General features: G+C 51.5%; 7 protein-coding genes across 7 annotated transcripts; 3 read left to right on the plus strand and 4 right to left on the minus strand.

Annotated features, from left to right (window-relative positions):
* Positions 1 to 1,304: 1,304 nt before the first annotated feature.
* CONPUDRAFT_154931 (uncharacterized protein) lies at positions 1,305 to 3,299 on the plus strand (the record flags this gene model as incomplete). The annotated part of the gene is made up of 16 exons (XM_007771736.1): positions 1,305 to 1,408; positions 1,459 to 1,495; positions 1,549 to 1,590; positions 1,637 to 1,650; positions 1,704 to 1,802; positions 1,860 to 1,869; positions 1,930 to 1,947; positions 2,008 to 2,025; positions 2,087 to 2,112; positions 2,169 to 2,275; positions 2,334 to 2,345; positions 2,399 to 2,414; positions 2,467 to 2,509; positions 2,557 to 2,657; positions 3,043 to 3,175; positions 3,231 to 3,299. The coding sequence occupies 16 exons, from the start codon at positions 1,305 to 1,307 to the stop codon at positions 3,297 to 3,299; spliced, it is 849 nt and encodes a 282-aa protein (XP_007769926.1).
* A 1,940-nt stretch (positions 3,300 to 5,239) lies between these two features.
* Positions 5,240 to 7,254, plus strand: CONPUDRAFT_144793 (uncharacterized protein). Its single transcript, XM_007771737.1, has 12 exons — positions 5,240 to 5,413; positions 5,468 to 5,521; positions 5,587 to 5,615; positions 5,673 to 5,686; positions 5,745 to 5,773; positions 5,883 to 5,946; positions 5,994 to 6,309; positions 6,363 to 6,391; positions 6,453 to 6,499; positions 6,568 to 6,593; positions 6,644 to 6,840; positions 6,864 to 7,254. The coding sequence occupies exons 1-12, from the start codon at positions 5,291 to 5,293 to the stop codon at positions 6,917 to 6,919; spliced, it is 984 nt and encodes a 327-aa protein (XP_007769927.1). The 5' UTR covers positions 5,240 to 5,290; the 3' UTR covers positions 6,920 to 7,254.
* A 27-nt stretch (positions 7,255 to 7,281) lies between these two features.
* CONPUDRAFT_154933 (MFS general substrate transporter) lies at positions 7,282 to 9,951 on the minus strand (the record flags this gene model as incomplete). Its single annotated transcript, XM_007771738.1, has 20 exons — positions 7,282 to 7,342; positions 7,402 to 7,614; positions 7,667 to 7,704; positions 7,756 to 7,806; positions 7,864 to 7,908; positions 7,958 to 8,086; positions 8,141 to 8,160; positions 8,219 to 8,292; positions 8,340 to 8,356; positions 8,416 to 8,448; positions 8,504 to 8,738; positions 8,789 to 8,883; positions 8,938 to 8,948; positions 9,005 to 9,034; positions 9,089 to 9,188; positions 9,243 to 9,276; positions 9,330 to 9,510; positions 9,563 to 9,635; positions 9,692 to 9,737; positions 9,791 to 9,951. 20 exons carry the CDS (start codon positions 9,949 to 9,951, stop codon positions 7,282 to 7,284), a joined length of 1,647 nt encoding a protein of 548 aa, XP_007769928.1.
* Positions 9,952 to 10,797: 846 nt separating this feature from the next.
* CONPUDRAFT_106101 (uncharacterized protein) lies at positions 10,798 to 12,622 on the minus strand. The gene is made up of 6 exons (XM_007771739.1): positions 12,510 to 12,622; positions 12,353 to 12,450; positions 11,932 to 12,279; positions 11,673 to 11,877; positions 11,255 to 11,620; positions 10,798 to 11,195 (listed from the first exon to the last, which is right to left on the minus strand). Exons 2-6 carry the CDS (start codon positions 12,415 to 12,417, stop codon positions 10,893 to 10,895), a joined length of 1,287 nt encoding a protein of 428 aa, XP_007769929.1. The 5' UTR covers positions 12,418 to 12,450; positions 12,510 to 12,622; the 3' UTR covers positions 10,798 to 10,892.
* A 352-nt stretch (positions 12,623 to 12,974) lies between these two features.
* CONPUDRAFT_125858 (cytochrome P450) lies at positions 12,975 to 14,952 on the minus strand. Its single transcript, XM_007771740.1, has 7 exons — positions 14,682 to 14,952; positions 14,569 to 14,623; positions 14,489 to 14,520; positions 14,333 to 14,435; positions 14,189 to 14,277; positions 13,841 to 14,134; positions 12,975 to 13,791 (listed from the first exon to the last, which is right to left on the minus strand). The coding sequence occupies exons 1-7, from the start codon at positions 14,931 to 14,933 to the stop codon at positions 13,093 to 13,095; spliced, it is 1,524 nt and encodes a 507-aa protein (XP_007769930.1). The 5' UTR covers positions 14,934 to 14,952; the 3' UTR covers positions 12,975 to 13,092.
* A 944-nt stretch (positions 14,953 to 15,896) lies between these two features.
* On the plus strand, positions 15,897 to 17,324 carry CONPUDRAFT_125861 (alpha beta-hydrolase). The gene is made up of 4 exons (XM_007771741.1): positions 15,897 to 16,020; positions 16,080 to 16,349; positions 16,409 to 16,525; positions 16,578 to 17,324. Exons 1-4 carry the CDS (start codon positions 15,924 to 15,926, stop codon positions 17,213 to 17,215), a joined length of 1,122 nt encoding a protein of 373 aa, XP_007769931.1. The 5' UTR covers positions 15,897 to 15,923; the 3' UTR covers positions 17,216 to 17,324.
* Positions 17,325 to 17,407: 83 nt separating this feature from the next.
* CONPUDRAFT_82931 (uncharacterized protein) lies at positions 17,408 to 19,740 on the minus strand. Its single transcript, XM_007771742.1, has 20 exons — positions 19,606 to 19,740; positions 19,521 to 19,557; positions 19,414 to 19,469; positions 19,262 to 19,360; positions 19,198 to 19,207; positions 19,127 to 19,144; positions 19,037 to 19,067; positions 18,967 to 18,987; positions 18,877 to 18,911; positions 18,797 to 18,821; positions 18,725 to 18,736; positions 18,657 to 18,672; positions 18,563 to 18,605; positions 18,407 to 18,507; positions 18,283 to 18,342; positions 18,128 to 18,213; positions 18,026 to 18,050; positions 17,819 to 17,966; positions 17,670 to 17,747; positions 17,408 to 17,607 (listed from the first exon to the last, which is right to left on the minus strand). The coding sequence occupies exons 1-20, from the start codon at positions 19,704 to 19,706 to the stop codon at positions 17,560 to 17,562; spliced, it is 1,050 nt and encodes a 349-aa protein (XP_007769932.1). The 5' UTR covers positions 19,707 to 19,740; the 3' UTR covers positions 17,408 to 17,559.
* Between the last annotated feature and the right edge of the window lie 615 nt (positions 19,741 to 20,355).

Consider the following 20,355-nt stretch of genomic DNA (forward strand, 5'->3'; position numbering starts at 1 on the left):
CACTTCCACCTCACGACGCACATCTGTCGATGCTCGGCCCTGCAGCAGCTAAGGTGAGCTTTNACCGAAAGCTTTTGTTTTCATCCCTGGATTTCTGAAACTCTAGCACCACGTTCATCTGTCACCTCCACGAAAATCGCGCTCAAACCGTATGGGATGCTCTCAGTCAAGTCATGGCGTGTTGACGTATAAAGAGACACATTATTTTGCTGTAGAATGACTGGCAGTGCGTCCCTCCCCCCCCCCTTTCCATGCCTCCTCCTCCTCTCATCCAGGGGCCAGGGAACCGAAGGGGGAAGCGTCGTAAGGTATCTAACAAGAAGTTCGACGACTTTCTGGGTCATTAGATCACTTGTAATTGCTCTAGAGATTTTTTTTCGAATTTACCCGCATTTTTACGCTATTTTTACCACTTGTCCCGCTTTTTGGCTCGTGAGTCCTCAAAGAGGTTGGACAGTCCCGCCTAAATGGTTCGCTCGCTCGGCCCTCGGGACATGGGACGAGCGAACGGTCGTAAAAGTACAGTACTCCTACCGTTGGCCTCTCTTTGTTTGCGTTCTTGGGCCCCAAGGTGTTCCTGAACTCCCTTCTCCTCAATCATAAGCACGATAGTAGCCGGATCGACCACTCGATGTATTTCCGTTGTAGCGATTGGCTAGACTTGTGAAGACGCTGAGGTCACGCTGGTAAGCCCTTTGAAGGTCTCACGTCAACGGGCCAATGAAGCGCCAGATGCTGGACTGACATCGCAAGCCTCGCACCGCATCTTGCTCTTGATTCTGGGAAATCTCCCGATCACCGCGCAGGGTGATGGTACCATTCACGTCAAGCGTTTCAGGAAGCCGCTCGCGGGCATGCGAGAGAAAATGTCTATTTCGGGCGATGCACAGATATGTGTGGCACTGTCGCGATAATCTTGTTCGTTGGGGGCTTGACTGGTGAGTACGACGTCCAACGTTGACACACGCTGTCGATGAGTCAATTCAAAGGGTTGTGGATTGATCGATAAGTACCTGGGATTACTGGCTATTACTCAATCAAGCGACGGAGCTAATCTTCACCGGCCGTTGATGAGATGTAGAGATGGATGGATCTGATGCATGCATGGTGATTAACGGCGTGGGCACTAGCTGGAGGTAGCTGGGCCGCTGGACGGACTGAGGCACTGCATCCGCATCGAGTTCGTAGCTACAGCCCGTGAGTACAGCGCTCCATACCCATTGGCTAGCTAATATAGTGCCTCGCTGAGATCCCCGAGTAGGTGTTCTTTTGTCCAAGCCGGCGATTGCTGCCAGTACTGCACCATGAACTCCACAGATTCTTTACCCTCCCTGCTTCCTGCTCTGCCGCAGATCAACCTCACACCCACTCTTGGGCTGGCCTTTGTCGGGGTGGTTCTTGCGTCAATGTATGTGCACGCCTGCTTGCTTGGAGTATTATCCACCTCATGCTGCGCAGTCTCTATGGGTTCACAGCGCTACAGACGGTATTCTACGTGAGTTGATTGGATCATATCGATGGAGGCGCGCTTCATAAGATATGACGTAGTATCGGACGTATCCCAATGATCGACTATCGCTGAAGTTCTTGGTAAGTATCATCCTCTTGTTACGAAGTGTGACTTATGTCGCGTCAGGTTGGAGTCTTGTGGTGAGTCGAGAAGCATCACCATCGTATGCACTCTAAGCGTAAAACCCTTACAGGTCCCTAAATACCACATCACTGGCGTTCAAAGCATCTGGACTCTACACCTGGCTAGTCCTCGATTATGCACAGCTTCTCCTTCTCGCTGACGTCCCTTGGTGTGTTCAACATTTATCTGGTCTTATTACGTATGGCTGATGGCGATCGTACGTTAGGGGTATCTATGTGCGTAAAGAATCTTGTTACTGGGTGTTAGTCATGGTCTGACGTACGTTATCCCCCTAGAACGAACCTGCCATCGTGGTAAGGAACATGTTGCTTCTAGACTACTTTTGCTCAGTATTACCCTACTCTGATGGACAGGCGGTGATCGCGCTTGCTGTAAACCTGTGAGTACCTCCACGATCAAAATGCATGGTCATTCTGAACCTTGTTGCCACAGATTTCTGGTATATCGTATCTGGATATGTAAGTGTTTCGTCATCCTTTTCGAAGGGAGATCCTAATGTCATATCGGCATGAAGTGAGAAGGACTTGGTGGCCCTTGGCGACACTGCTCGTAAGTGGGACTATATACTTGAAAGCGCAACAGTTCATTCCTCCAAGGTTGTTTGGGAGCTCGCTCCTTTTGGTGAGATAATACTTGGATTTTGCGATCTCTCCGCTTATACGTCTTCGCTACCATGAAGCCATTTCCATGTGTAAGTTTCAGACCATACACAGAGTATGAAAAGCAGCGCTAACAATATCCCAGATACTGTTTGGCGAATGTACGTCCACAGCTTGACCTCATCGATGCGATGTTCATGAACGGAAAACCAGGAACAAGGAAAAGTCGACCCTTAATTTTGGCGGAAACCTCGGCGTAAGCTCGCCACGGGATTGCTGTGCCGGGGCTAACTTACCTCACAGTGGACAATGATAGTCGCGCTCTCTTTGGAGAGCTCATTTAACCTTGTCGTTGCAGCCGCCCTCTGTTACCTTCTGAGGCAAGGTGCCACCGGGTTTAAATCGTGAGTCGCTATTGGTGGTCGCTGTAGACTGTTCTCGATCCTCCTATGCAGAACCGGAAAAATCATCCAATCACTCACAGTCTATGTTATTACGAGTGGATTGTCCGTCGCGTAAGCGCGTTACCATCTGTCCCTGACTTGGCCGTGGTGGCTGACGGTGACGGGTCCGATAGGGTGGTAGAATGGGCTAGCCTGATCGCGTATTTCTCGTCAAAGACGACACTTCTGTACCTTATGTTCGAAATGTGTATGTCAAGCGGTAAGGCTTTCCATAATGATTTTGTTTATTCACGCTTACGTTATGCAGTATATGTTATAACCCTAATGGCAACGTAAGCACCACCTGTTCTCATCTACGGATACTTTATTAACATTCACGACTCAGTCTCAACGCGCGCCAATCAATCCGAGAACCCTCATCAGAGCTGATATACGAGCTGACAGCCCCATCTAATGGACGCTCTTCATCGCGTATTGTTGGAGTGTCGAGTATACAAGGCCAAACGGATTACGGCCTAGTGAGCATAATGTTCCCTTGGTCAGGACTATCCGCTTACAGACTGTGCTCGTCAGCGTTCGCAAAAGTCGACTGTCGCGCAGCGCGCGAGTGACGATATGGGTGGATATCCTACAGCTGTGTAATCAAAGGACTTCCAGCTACCGTTCTAAACCTAGCCCACCTTGAGATTCAAAATACGTAATTTAGCATATTTATCGTGTTTGCTATCACTTGCTGTTTCAGGTTTAGTGTCTATATTATGGCTCCCAAGTCACTTTGCATTGGATCCTGATGGATGTCTAGCGAATGTGTCGAATGCCGTTCAAGCTCCCTTAACCGGACGCGGTGTTATGAAGGATTTTGATAGATATGAATAATATGATTATGGTCAAGTGGGAGTGACGGGGGACTATCCTCCAAATTTCTGTAACGGACTTGAAGTTAGTCTTCGGTCCGAACGCCGATGGCCGGATCCCGGCCCTCGGAAGCTTTCCGACATCGGCCGACGCGCGTCTCGCAAGATACTCCGGGCCCAACCTCTAAATTTCTCCTATTGCTCTTCGCCATTAGATTTCATTGTGCTCCCTTGCACTTACAACCTGACCCTGAGGAAGGATCACGACTTAACCTTCCCTATACATCTATATCTATACCGGAATCAAAGTCAACCAATGCGAATATTATGATGGCGAGGGACCCACTGATCTATTTCCAAGCTAGGCCTAAGAGGAACCACGTACGGTGAGCCTCGTTGCAAAACTTCTCTGTGTGCTTGTCTTCCAGTATGTTTTAGGACTAAATTTTCATAACAGTTAACTCTGACCGCTTCGACGCTCATAGGTCTCACCAGGCGTTAGCTAAGCTATAGCCAATATTTGGCTGCTAGCAAATCCTCCAGTACGTATCTGTCTTTAGTGCACAGTCTCCATCTTAGACTCCTTATTACAACGGATACTCTATTGATATCGCTTCGGGTGTAGATCATCAACCGACACGGCGTTAGTTAGCAGCAATGGATGGCACATACTCGTTGAGCTGATAGATCTCGAACTGCTCTAACCTGTGAGCCGCAACCATCCGATAGCATCATTGTCGGTGACTCATCGGAAGACTTCAGAAGAAGTACGCGCTCTCCCACCAGGCGTACGTGCGAGCATCTCCGGACGACCAGCAGAATGCGATGGCGATCAACATCATGTGCTTCAAGTTGGCCTCAGTTGTGAGCCCCGACTTCTCTTCCCTTTCATTATCTCTTCTCAGAAACCCCGTGATCGAAAGTTGGAAGATTATACGTGGATGACTCTCACACGCATTTCCTCACCGTGGGAGCATGCGCTAATAGTGCTATACACTATGTCGTTTGTCGATAATACAGTATCGTTTTACTTGCTCCGGCTCTCTCGGCTTGTTGCGCATTCTTCGCGTCGGATAACAATGCTGGCGCCGTCAATGTCGGTGAGGCCAGTGCACCGCCGGCAAGGCAGGGCATTTCAGCATCCCCGTTGGCTGATACGCTCTCTTCCCGATATGATGGGAATAATCGCTTTCACAAACAGGTAAACACATTGATCGCCGAGTTGGCAATGAGGCTATTTTGATCTAGCGGCGGTGTACCACAAGCTTCTAATCTCGTGCTCATGTGAACCATGTATTGCGGCACATGTAGTAAGGCAGCAGTGCCTGCCATTATCAGATCGTGAAGGGTGCTTTTGGAGATTGTTGGATGACTGTACAGTAAAGTAATACTCTCATGCATGTTGATCTCTTCGCTGACCCACTTCATGCTCTCAGGAATGCACGCAGTACCGCCATAGCAGGCCTCCATCAGGTTTTGGTTGACTGTTACCGGCCGAGCGCTCTTCCGTATCACGCGGCATACATAGGCCACAGCTTTCTTCATATCCAAAAATCGCTTGCCATCTCGTCAGTGATATTAGCAATCAGACGCGCCTATGGACGGCTTTGGGCAAGACTAGGCAAGTCCTTTCAAATTTGCATCAAATGCGGCGCTCACATTGCCACCAAGTACCGTACTACTTAGTAAAGGTAGGTGACCTTGCCTTGACTTAGGACTCCGACTGGGCCACCCTTTCCGGGCTATCGCAGCATTCCTCTTCCTCCCCGATAGGCTTCAATGGCTTCCGACGTCTCCCCAGTGGATCTCCCCTACATCGAGGCTGCTTACCGCGGCTCGCAGCTGTTTATGGCGTCTCTTTCCCTTGCGTGTTATGATCACATCATTACATTGGACCAGGAGGTTGGTGACATCCTGTTGCTCTTGATAAAGTGTGGTGACAATGACATTCGTTAGGTCGAGTACTTCTGGTCTCGCAGCTGGAACATTTCGAGCGTTATCTACATATTGGTGAGTAAAGTACCCTTCGCGCAGTGACAGCATGTCATTCCCAGTCGATGCTTTCGTGCATGCAGATACGCTATACCGTGTTATTGTGTGTCATGTGAGTACTTATACACCTACCAGTAAGAAACTTCTGAGAACGTCTTGTGTATATAAGTTTGGTTACTATTGGTAAGCAGAATCAAAGACGAGGATTTGGAGAGCGGAAAACACTGACTCCTAAGCTCAGTGTCTATGGGAGGGATTGCTTCCAGTGAAGTAAGCTTGCATCTTCTCGCATCTAATCTACTAGTATACTGACTCGAAGTACCAGACGTAAGTGAGGTCAAGCACATGGGAGCACTCAAACTCACATAGAACCCGGTTTAGGTGCTTGCATCTCGATAAGGCCCTCATCGGTATCAGCATCGTGAATACTTTGATTGGCCAAGGTTCGCCCACCCTCTTTTAAACAGAGATTGCAAATTGACTCCTATAGCTGCCATAACGCTTCGAGTGTGGTACCTCTTTAGGCGCAATAACGTCGTACAAGCCATCCTCGTGGCTCTGTACATTGCGTGCGCTGCCACAACGGCTGCTGCAACATTACGAAACAGCAACATCTCTTCGGCTGTTACGTCAAATAGCGCTGTCACCGCTGATGCCTGCGGAATGACGCTTTCGAAGTCCCTCTATCTCGACTTCTTGTCCGCATTAATCCTCCATGTGATCCTCTATTGCTTCACTATCTGGCTTTTTGTCGCGAGTGTGGAGAGAAAGGGACTTGTACCGCTCGCAAAGCGGTTTGTCAAAGAGTAAGCTTTGACATGCTTGATTTCAGTAATTGGTTTTCTTACTTCATCCACAGGGGTGCACCAATGTATCTGGTGGCAACAGGTACGACTAGTATATACATTACATGTTAGTAACCTTCCCCTGACGTACTTTTGACTGCAAGCTGTATTGCTCTACACTATCATTGGTACAAGTATGAAAGACCCATGGGTACGATCTTGTCACTACTAATATTAGCTTTCAAGGTCGTTGCTGATTACCTTTGCCTCTCACCACAGAACTACATTCCAGCATATCAGTCCTTGTATGTGATGAATCCATACGTCACTGACATTGCAACTCATGTCCTTGCAGCCTTTATCAATCGCTCATCACAGTCGCAATCTGCCACGCGCTCCTTAGCGTTCGAAGCCTTGCCGCTAGACTCAACGTGGACGCCTCATGGCTGCTGAGCAACAGTGAGCTCAGCAGGATTAATTACCGGAGGGGTACCAACGAGGGCGAGATCTTGGTTGACTACGACGCTCATGATGGCGTAGAGATGCAGAGACGTGACTGTGAAGAAGTCCCACAGCTTCCTCGGCATCGCTCGCTCGCTTCCTCCGTTGCTTGCTCTACGGCAGTTCATGAGACCCAATAATGGCCACGATCCTAATGTTGATGCTAATTCCACAGGATGCGGACGTGTAAAGCAGTAATCTCGCATTTACAACAACTTGATTGTTCATAGCGAGGCCGGCGTGTGATGCTCTTGGGCAGTGAGATTCTTACATCAATGTACAAAACAACGTGTATCATGTCTTTTCTCACTCATTAGGGTGAATATCGAACGTGCTGTGCCCTGAGATCTCAGATGTGAGCGCTATGCAGAACTGGCCTTGCCATGGATGTGACCGCGTGTGTGATACATAAGGATGTTGGTTATTTCATCAAAGAGAATAAATAGATGTACAATCAGAAACCCCTAGTCCTATTCACATGAGCGTCAACGTCTACGCAGACTGTGTCACAGCAGCTGCAGCCCGAGTTTTGAGATTATAGTTCACAATCAGCCTAGGTCGACCAAGTGAGCAACAGTGACACGCTAAAACAGCCGAAAGAGCATAACGCACAATGCAGCCAGCGATGCACATATCCCAGCTGGAACGCCCATCACAAACACGGGGTCGAGGCTCCGCGAGTATGCCGCGAGCACGGCCGATTTCGTAGGTTCGGTGAGTGCGGATATGGCCGTGACGCTCTCGAGGATCCCCTCTCGGAGCTCCGATGGCAGGTCACTGGGCAGATTGCTGCGGAGTTCGTTCGCGAATATGCTCCCCGCTATACTGCGAAGGTTTAGCCACACAATTACACACGGATCGTACGCCGAGGGCTTACGCTATGCTCACGATCCCCCCTAGGATCTGGGTGAAGCTCTGTGGTGATCGTGAGCACGAGACCGAGTCGCTTTACATGATGAAACTCACCACAAAAGACGTTGCTTGTGGGATCATCTCCTCATTGTCGGCGTATTCAGCCTTCGCGCAGAGATGAAATCAGTTTGCGCATATAAGCTTCAGAAGCAGAACCCTTACCTGAACGGCGATCAACACAGTCTGGAATATCGCTCCCACTCCAGCCTGCAACAGGTGTAAACATACAACACGTGCATAAGAAACGAGTACACACCCCAAAGATAATCTGGAATCCAATGATATGCGCGTTGGGTGTCGTCGACGTTACCGTGTACAGCAGCCCTGCACCTATACTGGAAAGGAGGGGACAAAGGAGAAGGAACCACCAGTAACGCCCAGTGCTCTACAATCCAATTGGTAACCCGACGCCGGTGGATTTTGATGAATGAATACATACTGTAGTAGCGCCTCCGACCACTGCGGCAGCTATGAACAGTGTTACTCAGAGAAGCAACATGTTACGTGCTGGGCTCACCGATGATGACTGCTCCAAGAAGAGGAAGAATATTGAGTCCAGAGCGCGTTGCATCGCTCCCATGAGACTGATACCTTTCGAGTAGTCAGCACGATGTATGCCTATTAGTGCAGGTCCATACCAAAGCGGTAGGTAATACTGGCACGAGTAGACGACGTCAGGTATTGATGTGTTGAGGGCGGACAAAAGGCACTCACAGTCGCCACCATCAACAAAACGTAACTGAAGAACTGAAAAACGGTTCAGAAACTCAATGATGCGATGTTCAAGATAACGTAGACCTACAGAGACTATCGCAGCCCCCAGAGGAGTTCGCCGCATGACAACATTGAGCGGAATCATGGCGTGTTCTCCCTTGTATCGCTCCCATATGATGAAAGCAGCAAACAGCACCGCAGATACAACGAACAGTGCAATAACAGATGGGCTGTTCCACGGTTTGACATTGCCGCCCCACTGCAGAGGGAGCAAAAGACACGTAAAGAATCCAATGTTCAGGATCATGCCCAGCCAGTCGAGTCTGAGCGTGCGTCAGAGCGTGCCAGATCAACACCCAGCGGAAATTCGCACCCCAAGTATGTCTGTAACAGACCTCTCGAAAACAAGACAGCCGGAGGGTGGTTCGGGAGGAAGAGCAGGACCAAAGCAACCGCACAAGCGCCACACTGCAAACTGTGTCAGCTATCAATCCACGAGTATAACAGTATTGGTGACCATACCGGGAGATTGACTACAATCATCGATGGATATTAGCACAGCAAACAATCTACGGGACAGGTCACTCACTCCAAAAGCACCACTGCCATGTTACATCGTCTAAGGTATAGCTTTTAGCACAGTAGAAGAAAGACATGATGATGGTGGTATTACCTGTGAATGCGCCTCCAAGTAAGGGCCCTGCAACTGTAGACAGTCCAATGACACCACCAAAAGCTGAGAAAAGGATGGGGCGTTTCTCTAGGGGTGTAATCTGAACATGCGTGAGTACCCCAAGGCTATGAACCAGATGCTGAATGTTACACACATCGGGCATAATGGTCGAGACGGATATCTGAATCCTTCAGTCGTAGTGAGGAAGGGTACGCGAGCAAAAGTGAGATAGGATCCTTACCCTGCAGCTCCGCATCCAGCAATCGCTCGGCCAAAGATCAAGACAGGAATTGACTTGCTGAGCGCGCATATAAGCGACCCGACCTCAAAGATGGCGATAGACGCGAGGAACACGAGCTTCTTGCGAGACAGCTTGAGTATCTGGCCGACGATTAGCATACAGCCGCCTTGCGTCAAGTAGTCTATCAAATTGTCAGCATCGCAAAAGAAGGTCAGGGTAAGAAAGACACCAACAGGCCGTGACAATCCATGTGATGTCTCCGAGGGCGTTGAAGTCGGACACTATCCGTGGAAGTGCGGTTGCAACCTGGAAAGAATATGAGTTGACGAGATGAGTTACACACAATGCAGCTGACCACATACTATTGTTTGGTCTAACGTCACCAGGAGAACGGCCATAAAAAGTCCGCTGGATTTGGTAGATGGGTCAGTCGATGAAACGAGGTCAAGATAACGACGTACATGAAGGTCAATAGTAGCTGCTTTCCCGAGACATAACGCGAGTCTTCTGGAGCATCGCGTACCTCCAACGCGAAACCGGGTTGGGTTGCACTCGATCTCGAGGATTGGGGAGCGAGCTCCTTCTCCGTGGCCTTGTAGCCTGACACTGATCCTGAAGACATACCGAGGGATCAATTGTCTGAGTAACGGAACCAACAGAGTATTTGTGAGTGAATCTAGTCAAGTTCCAAAGCGCTGCCCAGGGTATAGGAGACGTACAGCCTGGGGTAAACGCACAGGCGAATGGCCCCACTTCTGCACTGTGATCATCACCGAACAGAAATCCACGTTCATAGCTCGAAACAGCTGAGAGGGCGCCAAGTGAGCGCTGATAGAAGCGAACATCACCGCCCTGGACCCCGATCGAACCAGGTCGATCGCAGATTGGGAACAACAGCAGCGCCGCAATTGAGCTTCGTGGCAGGCTTGGTGACAGAGTTGCCATCTCAGTTCGACAAACAGCGATAAATACATGTCCAGCGGAACTTCAAAGCTTCATATGTCTCGGCTTCTTAGTACAAGCTGCGATCACTGTCCCTTTAATCAAAGCTTCTCGCAACGCACAGCACACGGCTCAGGTATAGAGCCTCCCATATCGTGGAAACTCAAACCTTCGCAGCTACGCTGTTGGCCGCCGCAAGCGCTGGAACAGGAGCTCCTTCACATCGGGTGTCAATCTGATCGCCGCGACGCCGCGGGACAAGCGCACAACTCCGTGCGAAGCGGAGTGTTCGTTGAGATATTTTCAGGCCTGTTGGGCTTCCCGAGTCCAGACGTAATCCACATCTCAGGCTACGCTGATCATGTTCTGACATTCCCAGATCAACATCACACTAGTACCGCTGACCACTATCTAGAACTTCATTAGACTCCCAGGTGCCGAAAGCGAATTCAACATCATGTGAGCCAGTGTCGACAGAGACGACGAAGAGTCCCATGGGATCCTAGCGCTCCTGTGTCCTGAACAAGCCACATCATTAAATACTATACAGGAAAGTTTGGAAACAGAAACAACAGTAATACAACAGTCCATATGTAGAGTTTCTGCTATTATGATACATATCTAACGAGAAAACGACTGCAACAAGGTCTGGTAAAGCTCATCACAGTGCTCAACCAAGCCACTGGCCTTCTCCATCTCTGACCTAGACCATTCCTCGCTACACTCCGCCACAGCCACGTATTCCCTGCGCATCAAAGCTGACTTTGAGCTTAGCTTGACGTTACTCTTCAAGGATGGATACATGGACGCCGTGTCGCCTGCAGAGGACAACACTGGAGGTATGTCGACCAGCATAGCGTGTACAGCGGATATCGCGCCCTTGTACGGATCGGTCGTATGATTGGTGGACCCGAACAGGCGACACTATCAGAAGGCCAAGGTGAGTCAACTACGCACCTCGCAGATCTGGCAGTCGAGCTCACCAAAAACAACGTAGCGCTACGAACAGCAGCCGCGGCTCCACTGCTGTTCAGCGGATCGAGCTTCGTCGCGACCACCCCTGGCTGAACCAGCAGGTGGAACGGCTCGCTGGTTGAGTGTGAGGCGGTCTTCTGAGTCGTCTCAGAGCGGCTATCTTCGAACTGGTCGAGATCACCAGAGCTGAAGTGGTTGCGCACGAGCTGCATCTGGTATTTGGAGCCCTCGTACGGCTGTCTGGTGCGCAAGAGCTGCCAGTCATCCGAGCTGTAGTCTTCTGGCATCGACGCGAGCGTCGACATCCATACGACCCTCGCTTGTCGTCCGCTTGTTTGTGCAAAGGCCGAGAAGAGCTCGTGCATCCCTCGAAACTACAATATGATCAGTGTGCGCCACTCATCTGACTCGCTCAGGAGCACGTACCAGCATGTAGTGTCCGAAGAAATTGCATTGCCATACGAGCCCAAGACCGTCCTGGCTGGTCTCACCTGTGCGCTGAATCAAGTAGTCTGGCGCAATGAACGCTTTCGCAAAGTTATTGCGATACTGTGCCATCACTCGAGTATTGTCGACACCAATGAATGGTGCTACTGCAGCGTTGCAGACAAGATGCGAAACGTGCGGGTACCTGAACATACGTTAGTTACTGAGTGATATCACAGCTCAAAGGATCCCTACTCACGTCTGCCTCAGCCAGCCGAGAAACTCAAACACACTGCTTGCAATACCCAGATTGAGCTCACGCACAACGACATCGACTTCCGGCATTCCATCTCTCCCCATCTTCGAGCGAGCCCGCGCATGACGAACAACATCAGCCTCAAACTGTTTCACCAGCTTCTCTCTAGCACGGCTGCCGGCGTCGATATCTCGGCACGCCATGACAATTGTGACCTTTCCAACACGTGTAAGCCAGTGGCTGTTAGGCAGCTCCTTCGGCGCGCCACCGTCGCTCTTGAGGAACGCGTCAGGAGGGGCTGGGAGACACAGTTGTCGGAGGAACCGCAGACATATGCCGTACCCCACACCCCTGTCGCATGCAATCAGCCGCGAACTCAGTACTGGTGGGCACCGAGGGTGCCATCAGACTAGAGCCTACCCACCTGTTCGCACCTGTCACCACCACCACTGGGTTTATGCCGACCGCTGTCTTTGGCTCCGGAGTCATGGGTGCGCGCACTTTGAAGTGCAGGATACCTACCTGCCAACGCGAAGCGTTATGAAGGAAGCGGCGTGTTCGATTGAGTACCCCGTGCTTACTGTCTGCCCACTCCACGCGTGGGCCAGGCTAGTACCACCGGCGCTGGCGGTGCGCCGCGTTAGCCAGCTTCAGCGCTTCTTTGCCCAGACTCGGACTCCTGACTGTATCGTCCACATAGGCGCAGCACTTCTGCACACGCGAAGAAGTGCCGAGTAGCCAATTTAGATGCTACAAAGAATTCTCGGCGAGTGTGGGTAGATCTGGGGAGATGCCTTAAGTGGTAGATGCTAAGCCAGCAGCAGGGGGACTTCGCGAGCTTACTCGGATTCTCACGATGCTCACGCATGTGTGCAGCCGCTGTGCTGCATTGGCGCGCTCTGAAGGAGTTTTTGGTTCGGGTTTCATCGTGTCAAGTCCGGCCTGCGCAGCTCAAACTATTAGACTTTGGGCGTGGACATCTGTCAGCGCAAACGCCACCGAGTACGTAGGCGGCGTTTTGTCCAGATACGACACTGGCCAAGTGCGGTAAAGTATCCTTGTCCCATTCGGTGCCGCTAGTGCTACACAAGTGATATTTGGAATAAATACGATAACAAGTCATCAACGTTTCACCATTGAGGCTAACAATAAATCTACGGCACATCACGCATCCCTCCTAACCTCATACGTCAACAGTGTCCTCGTAAGCGTCGGCGACACCTTGAACAGCGTGTCCTGCCGGGGCTTCGGCACTTCCACAAGCGTCCGCCCGCGCCCGTCGACCACGCCCATATCAAACCGCGCGAGCAGCATCACCGTGATCATCTTCATCATCACCAGCGCCGCGCGCTTCCCCACACACTGGTGCCGCGCCGCGCCCCAGCCCAAGAACGCGATCCCGTGCTCCGCGCGGCGCGCCTCCATCGCCGCTGGCGTGAACCGCGCAGGCTCGAACGCGTGCGGGTCGGGGAACAGCGCGGGGTCGAAGTGCAGGTCCGCGGTGGGGAACATGAGGAACGCGCCGTGCGGGATGCGCCGGCCGTCGAGCGAGAGCGCGGAGCCGATGTTGCGGCGCATGAAGAAGCCGTTGAAGACGATGCGGATCGTCTCGTGCAGTGTCGCGTCGAGTGTGGGTGTGGCGGCTTCGAGTGCGTCGGGGCCCGCGCGGGAGAGGGCTTCGGCGATGGTGCTGGTGCTGAAGGGGGAAGTCGAACGCGAGACTGAGGAGTGAGTCTCGACGAAGGCGTCGATCTCGGACAGGATCGAGGATTTCCATTTCTTGTGCAGCTCGAGGTAGATGAGGAACCAGCAGAAGACATTGCCGGTGTTTGTCACTGCGGCAAACAGGGTCATCGCAATGAACTAGACCATCGTTTAGTCAACTGTTTCCAAACGAGAGAATCGGACTTACCCTTGTAATCTCGACAAGATTGAACCCTTTGTCGATCAAAGCCTGCAATGGATCGTCTTCGCGTCGGTTTTCACGCTTGCGAGCGCTGACGACATCGCTGATCATCTTATACAGTTCGCCTCCTGCCCATAGACGGCGCATGCGTGATGGTGTCGGCACCCATGACAGTATAATCGACGCAGGGGTAGAGCCATCCTCCAGCCTCTGGAAGATGCGCATCATAGTGCGGACCTTCTCGCGGTCGCTGCAGAACTCGTTACATGTAGCGAGACGCATGGAAAGGGCGAATATGATCTGTAGTGGTGAAGCTGAGAACTATGAGCCGGCGTCATTCAGATCTGTACGCACCTCGTAGACTCCATCGAAGGGATCGACAGTCCCTTTGTCGCCCCACGCGTCCACGATGTTTGCCATGTCTTGAACCATCGTTGGAGTAACTTCAGAAAGTAGCAGTATGAGCTAAAGGTGACCGGGAGATGCAAACACACGTACGTTTGTCGAGGACCTCAGAGCGTATGAACGTGGCCATGAAACTTGCCCAGCTCTCGTCGCCCTTGATCTCAGTGACTGGCATAACATCAACGAGTTGTGGATTCTGCACGACGCGCTTAAGCTGAAACCATTCATGGGTTGTAACAACGAGCTCACCAGCAACCGATATCCGGCCATGAAATCGAGACCTGGTGCCGATGAGCTTGGGTAAACATATATCTGACAAAGAAGCCTACCTTTCGAGAAGAAGACGTCGCGCCCCGGGAGCCCGCGAACCATGACAACTCGGTGCTGCAAGCATAAGAAGTTAGGGTACGAAAGACTCGAAGGGGAACGAATGAAAGCTCACGCTAAGTATGTAGAAGCCCATGTGCGCCCCTTGTGCCCACTCTCTGCAACTCAGCAAGAACTTGAAGCTATCCCGAAAGAAGTCGAACGAGCCGAGGAATAGGTCTCTGCGCTTCGTAGGAAAGTCGTCTTCCACTGGGCATGGTGGTCGAAGTTCGGAGACGAGGTAGTAGACGAGAGTCACAGAGCTGACTGCGAGGCAAAGCCACGCAAATGGTATTGAAGAGTAGGCATTCTTGAGCGTGTCCATCATTGCAATTGCAAACGGTCAGGTGGATTGCACTGAGATAGAGTATTGCTGCGACTGACCGTTATCAGCGCGGCTAAGTATCAGAGGTGTACCCGTCAAAAGATTTGTCCATCATTGTCAAAGCTGTGAAATGACTGTGTTCGCCGATACGATCAGTACGTCAGTTCAGGCGTAGTCAATCATGCTACAAAACCCACGAGTTGTGCTGAGCGGTGATCGAGATCGATGATCTCTCGGTGGAGGACTGGAGGGCAGTACAATTCCTTGGAGCCGAGCCACGATGGTGTGTGTGTTTTGTTCCTGAAAGCTATGGTTAGCTCCATCAATCAGAATCTCCAGAAGCTCGCAATCGGCGGGCGCTCTGGGAGGAAGTATGGAAGCTAAGCTTTACTTACACCGATGATCTTGGTGAAGGGGCGTCCTGGGGTTGGGTGGAAGAAGTGCGGCGCAGCGGTGACGGCGGATAACTCGTATCTTCAAAATTATGGTAGGCTTTTGTTGACCTTTGTTTGACGTTTTGATATGGGGGTTTCCTTTTTGATCTTGGCCTGCGATGTTTATCCCGAATAAATCCTGAACGTGGTAGAATGACACTTGCTGGTGATACGTGCAACTATCTTTGGTGCGTTTTTGTCCTCAGTTAAGCCCTCGGATAAATTATGATATTTTGTAGCGGTGTGAGCTCGAGCCCAATAATATATATGCTAAATTTGATAGAAAGTGCCGGAGCGTAGCTCGGCGTGTCTTGTGTAGATCACCGGAAAGGGCCGTGGGTGCCGGTGATAACAGAGCCTACGGCTCGGCTCGGAACCTTTGCCTAGACCCTGGTCGCCGCGTTTTGTCGGATGTTCGATTGAAACCACCACAGCCTGCAAGGAAGCTCAACTTCCTATTGTTGCACCCAGCCCACATGGCCACCCCTGATGCCTTCACGCGACTCTTCTTGTTTATGTTCTTACGCCTCGCCCGCCCTTTGAATCATCTCAGTTCGCTATGAGCACTACGCGCCAGTACCAGTATGACAAGGACGGCCTGCCCATACTCAGCTTTCTCGAGTCGGCGTCGCTGACATGGATCATCATCCGCATGCGTATGTTCCTCCCATTCCTCCTCGAAACAATAACTGTCGACCTGACCACCTGCCATTAGCCTTCGTGCTCTTATGGAAGGCCGTTGCGTCCAACTTTTCCAAGTCCGCCAAACCAACCAACCGTGTCGTGTTCGAGGCCTCCTCGCGACACGTCCTCGGCAATGTCTCCATACAACAGCTCCAGCGCATCTCTGGGACCTCGACTGCTGCGTATCTTGCGTGGGCTAAGCAAGCCAACCAGCAGCCCGTTATCGAGAGCCTCGAAGGCGGCACGAAGCTGTTTTGGATGGGCGACAAGAACGCAGACTTTGTTCTCCTTTACTGCCATGGTACGTCCGTTTAAGCCCGTATCTTGGCAAGCGTGTGCTTATCGGCTCTGGATGACTAGGTGGCGGCTTTGTCGGGCCTTTGTGCGACTTCCAGTGCAAGTTTAGTGAGATAGTCGCCACTGAGTTTGCGAAGAAGAGCAATGGTGCTACGTTGGCGGTTGCTGCCCTCGATTACTGCAAGTCTACATTGTTTGCCTTCAGCTGAACAAAGCATTAACACTCGAACAGCCTTAATACCACACACGTTCCCGACCCAACTGCTCGAGCTCTCCACAGCCATCCAGCACATCCTCGCTCAAGGCACCTCCCCAAACCACCTCTTCCTCGCTGGCGAATCCGCCGGCGCGAACATAATCACCCAGCTCCTCTCGCACCACCTCCACCCGCACCCGTCCCTCCCCTCGCCCACCTCGCTCTCCGCCCCCATCACAGGCACCCTCCTCTTCTCGCCCTGGTGCGCCCTCGAGCCCGCAGGCGCATCGACGCACACCAACACCGACAAGGACCTCGTCACGGCCGACACGCTCGCCATGTGGGGCCGCGCGTACCGCGTGCAGCTGCCCGACTCGCAGCTGCCGTACGTCGACTGCACCACAGCGCCGCGCGAAACGTGGTACAGCGGCGTGCAGGCGCTCACACGTCGCGTGCTCGTCACCGCGGGCGACGACGAGGTCCTGCGCGACGATGTGCTCAGCCTCGCGGACATGCTGAGCGCCGCACACGAGGATGTGCGCGTCGAGGTGCAGCCCGGTGGGGTGCATGTGGATATGATCTTTGACGTGGCTGCCAAGTCGAAGACATTGAGTCCTGTCACGGCCATGGTTGTCGATTGGCTCGTGGAGACCGCTGGGGCGCAGAAGTCGTAGATAAGCCTTTTTCGTAAGGACAATGGATCGTCTGGTTTTGAAACGCTCGCGCTTGTAGAGTCACATTATGTTATTGCAAACATGAGGAATCAGCTTATCGACAAGTTTGAAAGACAAAAACATCTTCCAGTGAGCGCTCATGGGCGCTCCGCGCCAAAGTCAAAGTCCGCAAGGCAAACTCAATCACTCAGCGCTAATGTGGCGTCAAGCCTTCTTGATTAGGGTAACCGAACAGATCCATACACAGATGCAAAACCTTGATAAATAAGTACACAAACGTGTCATGATAAAACGAGTGTAAAACAGCGCGATCGCGACCTGGCCGTGATGCAGTCACGAAAGCATCAGACATCACTGTAATGCGCTGAGGACTGATCCGACGACTTTCCTCCCTGTGAATTGAATTCTGATCAGAAACCAAGAGTATGAACCAGATATGAAACAAAGTTCGCACATTATTCGAGCGCCCAGTTGAGGCCAAGGTGGTCGAGTACGTGACAACCGGCGCATCGCGAGAGTTCTTGTGCGGGTGCTGTAACACGCAGAAAACGCATGCACGTCAGCCATATGCATGACCTCAGTGATGACGAGATGAATACGCACCAAAGCGTAGTCGTCCACATCGCCGTCCTGCGCCTGCGAGCGCGTCGCGGCTCTGAACGTGGGGAATATATTTGCGGTTGCGCTGCTCCCTGTGAGCCCCGAGATGGACTGGCTGGGCTTTCCCCGGATTGATTGGCGTGAGTTGAGGCTGGGGCGGTGATAGATTAGCGCCGAATAGTGTCATATAGTGGATGCTGAAACGCTTACGTTGCCATCAGAGTATTGACGTATGCTAAGGCATGTGAGGCGAGCGCGAAGCGGAGCGAACATGAGTTGGTGAATGGCGACAAAGATAGGAAGCGAGCTTACCTTTTGAGACGCACATGTTGAACATCTGGAACAGGAGCGTGGATGGCGCGGCGAGGTAGCTTATGAGCGTCGCCAAGTTGATCAAGCTGTCAGAATGCAAATGAGTTAGCAGCGGCGTTTTGAGAGGGATGCGATCGAGTCGCTGGCGGACGTACGCGGTGGTCATTCCGCTCATGATCACGTATAAGGTGAGCGTTTGAATGATCTGGTTGGTCCTGATGTATCGACGCGGTTAGTGCGTTACTCTTGGAAAGAGCAATCAAGGACATGAGCACTCACGACGTAAAGGCAGTTCTTCCCTGCCAAAGCAGATAGCACAGAGTCAAGGAAATTGTGATATCAAGCGAGCTAGCAAGCGAGTCGGCAGCGATTGCCATCCACTGCCGTGTCATGTATGCATGAGCTTTGGAGCGGCGGAGATGAGAATGTACGTACGTGAAGCTCAGAGACGGCAGACAAGGATTGGATTCCCGAATTCCTGTTCTAACTTCAGCTCTTTATCCCCTAAGCGAAGCTCTTCTGAACTCACGTTCTCCACACCGCGACTGGATTGAGGCACCATTAGCGAAAGCAATTACGATAGTGAACACGGCTTACCGATGCCAATGGCTAGATAGGTATTGAGCCTCAGTAAGCTGTTCTAGGGATAGCCGCACAATGTAGGCTTACCAAAGGGGCCCAGTGCCCATATCACCTGACAAAGACCATTGAGCAAGAAATCAACAACTTATGTGTGATCAATGCCTCACCAAGAATATAGTGATAGGCCACCATTTCTTCTTTACTGCGGCGGGTGTTTTCGTCAGGCAAGGTCATAAAGTAGGATGAGGATGCCTTACAGCTCCAAATACGGTAGATAAGGAACCTGAGGAAGTGTCAGACGGGAATTTTCTTCGTAAATGTAGGTAACGCACAGGTTGACTGTCAGCGCGATCACCGACTGAGAGATGGGTACGTTAGGTGCAATGCGAGGGGGGAAGTATGGTGATAGTGCCTTACAGTTACAATGGGCTCAGACTAGCGATCCGAAAGTCAGTGTGTGTGGGCGATTCAAGTGGGATACAACGTACAGCAATACTCCTGCATCGTTGATGAGCATGTTACGTGTTCACAGAGAAAGATGAGCGAACGTACCAGACAATCGCTGACGCATCTTCTATATTTGCGAAGTCGATCACCAGGTATGTGTATACCCCGTGTGCGACGAGGATTAGTGATAGAGTGTCCAAAGCCCTGATGATCGACGTTGTAAAGTTAATCCCTCATTTCAGTGAAATGCCACTTACCATAGAGCGACAACCAGAAGCTTCAGTCCTGCTCGGTCTTTTGGATACGTCCGGTACTGAACTTTGGATGAGTCGGGATAGAGACGAGAAGGTATTATGTGACTGACATAAAAGATTGTCTGAAGGGTCGTAATCCCGTACAGACTAGTCCAGGGGTCAGCAAGGAAACAATCAAAGTCGAAGCGTGCATACATCGAAGCCAGGACGACCCCGATGAAGTCCACACCGAGGGTGGGATTGAGATCGATTTGGGGCATGGAGACAGAAGGTGTGGTCGTGTTCGGAGAAGTCATGACCAACGAACGAATGTCTGGAAGGAGGAATATCAGGGTAGGGTGCGCACAGACTGAGATATCTAAGCAAGAAACCCACGTGAAGCATTGCCTAGTATATGGCTTTACCCCAACTCGCCGCTTGCGGTATTCAGGCCAAATGACTTGATCGTTTCAGCGCATACAATGGCCCGGTTGGCTCCACCGTAGCGGTCATTACAATTTGCATGCTCATCCTGCTTCCCAATTGTGAGCATCTGAATGGCGAGGGCGGTGTGATGATGCCCTGATTCGATATAGCCAGCTTCCTGATCCGCCGAACGGTGTTCTGAATCTGGCAGTGTTTGCCTACGTGCGTGCGCTGCAATCGTGTTCGTGCCTGTGCTGGTTCAAGAATAGCGAACTGAGCTTTTGACGTGTGAGAACGGTTCAGGGGCTTGAACCAAATGAGTGCAAATATACTGAAAAAGCAAGGGCCGACCCAGCGACTCCAAGTTTTCACCGCGCTCTACCACGCTGCGCTGCCCACATCACTTTATCCGAAGTTCTGATACCGAAGGCAAGCTGTTCATGTCGCCCATCACGCGGTTTCATCCTTTCACAGTATCAAGCGTGGAATCGAGGAAATCGAGGGTGATCAGGCTCAAGTCCGCCAAATCCGTTTAGATCC

Source organism: Coniophora puteana, assembly GCF_000271625.1.
Source record: "Coniophora puteana RWD-64-598 SS2 unplaced genomic scaffold CONPUscaffold_8, whole genome shotgun sequence".
NCBI lineage: Eukaryota > Fungi > Basidiomycota > Agaricomycetes > Boletales > Coniophoraceae > Coniophora > Coniophora puteana.

Bases quoted from the DNA above. Each gene is read 5' to 3' on its own strand.
- CONPUDRAFT_144793 (XM_007771737.1), top strand. From the start codon at position 5,291: ATGGCTTCCGACGTCTCCCCAGTGGATCTCCCCTACATCGAGGCTGCT. The intron at 5,774-5,882 runs GTAAGCTTGCAT...AGAACCCGGTTT, and splicing joins GAGGGATTGCTTCCAGTGAA to AGGTGCTTGCATCTCGATAA. The intron at 5,947-5,993 runs GTTCGCCCACCC...TGACTCCTATAG, and splicing joins GAATACTTTGATTGGCCAAG to CTGCCATAACGCTTCGAGTG.
- CONPUDRAFT_106101 (XM_007771739.1), bottom strand. From the start codon at position 12,417: ATGACTCCGGAGCCAAAGACAGCGGTCGGCATAAACCCAGTGGTGGTG. The intron at 12,280-12,352 runs GTGGGTAGGCTC...TGCATGCGACAG, and splicing joins GTGGTGACAGGTGCGAACAG to GGGTGTGGGGTACGGCATAT. The intron at 11,878-11,931 runs GTGAGTAGGGAT...ACGTATGTTCAG, and splicing joins CTCGGCTGGCTGAGGCAGAC to GTACCCGCACGTTTCGCATC.
- CONPUDRAFT_125858 (XM_007771740.1), bottom strand. From the start codon at position 14,933: ATGATGGACACGCTCAAGAATGCCTACTCTTCAATACCATTTGCGTGG. The intron at 14,436-14,488 runs GTGAGCTCGTTG...CGCGTCGTGCAG, and splicing joins TGGCCGGATATCGGTTGCTG to AATCCACAACTCGTTGATGT. The intron at 14,278-14,332 runs GTACGTGTGTTT...TACTTTCTGAAG, and splicing joins CTCTGAGGTCCTCGACAAAC to TTACTCCAACGATGGTTCAA.
- CONPUDRAFT_125861 (XM_007771741.1), top strand. From the start codon at position 15,924: ATGAGCACTACGCGCCAGTACCAGTATGACAAGGACGGCCTGCCCATA. The intron at 16,021-16,079 runs GTATGTTCCTCC...ACCTGCCATTAG, and splicing joins ATGGATCATCATCCGCATGC to CCTTCGTGCTCTTATGGAAG. The intron at 16,526-16,577 runs GCAAGTCTACAT...ACACTCGAACAG, and splicing joins GGTTGCTGCCCTCGATTACT to CCTTAATACCACACACGTTC.
- CONPUDRAFT_82931 (XM_007771742.1), bottom strand. From the start codon at position 19,706: ATGACTTCTCCGAACACGACCACACCTTCTGTCTCCATGCCCCAAATC. The intron at 17,748-17,818 runs GTGCGTATTCAT...TGCGTGTTACAG, and splicing joins ATGTGGACGACTACGCTTTG to CACCCGCACAAGAACTCTCG. The intron at 17,608-17,669 runs GTGCGAACTTTG...TTCAATTCACAG, and splicing joins CAACTGGGCGCTCGAATAAT to GGAGGAAAGTCGTCGGATCA.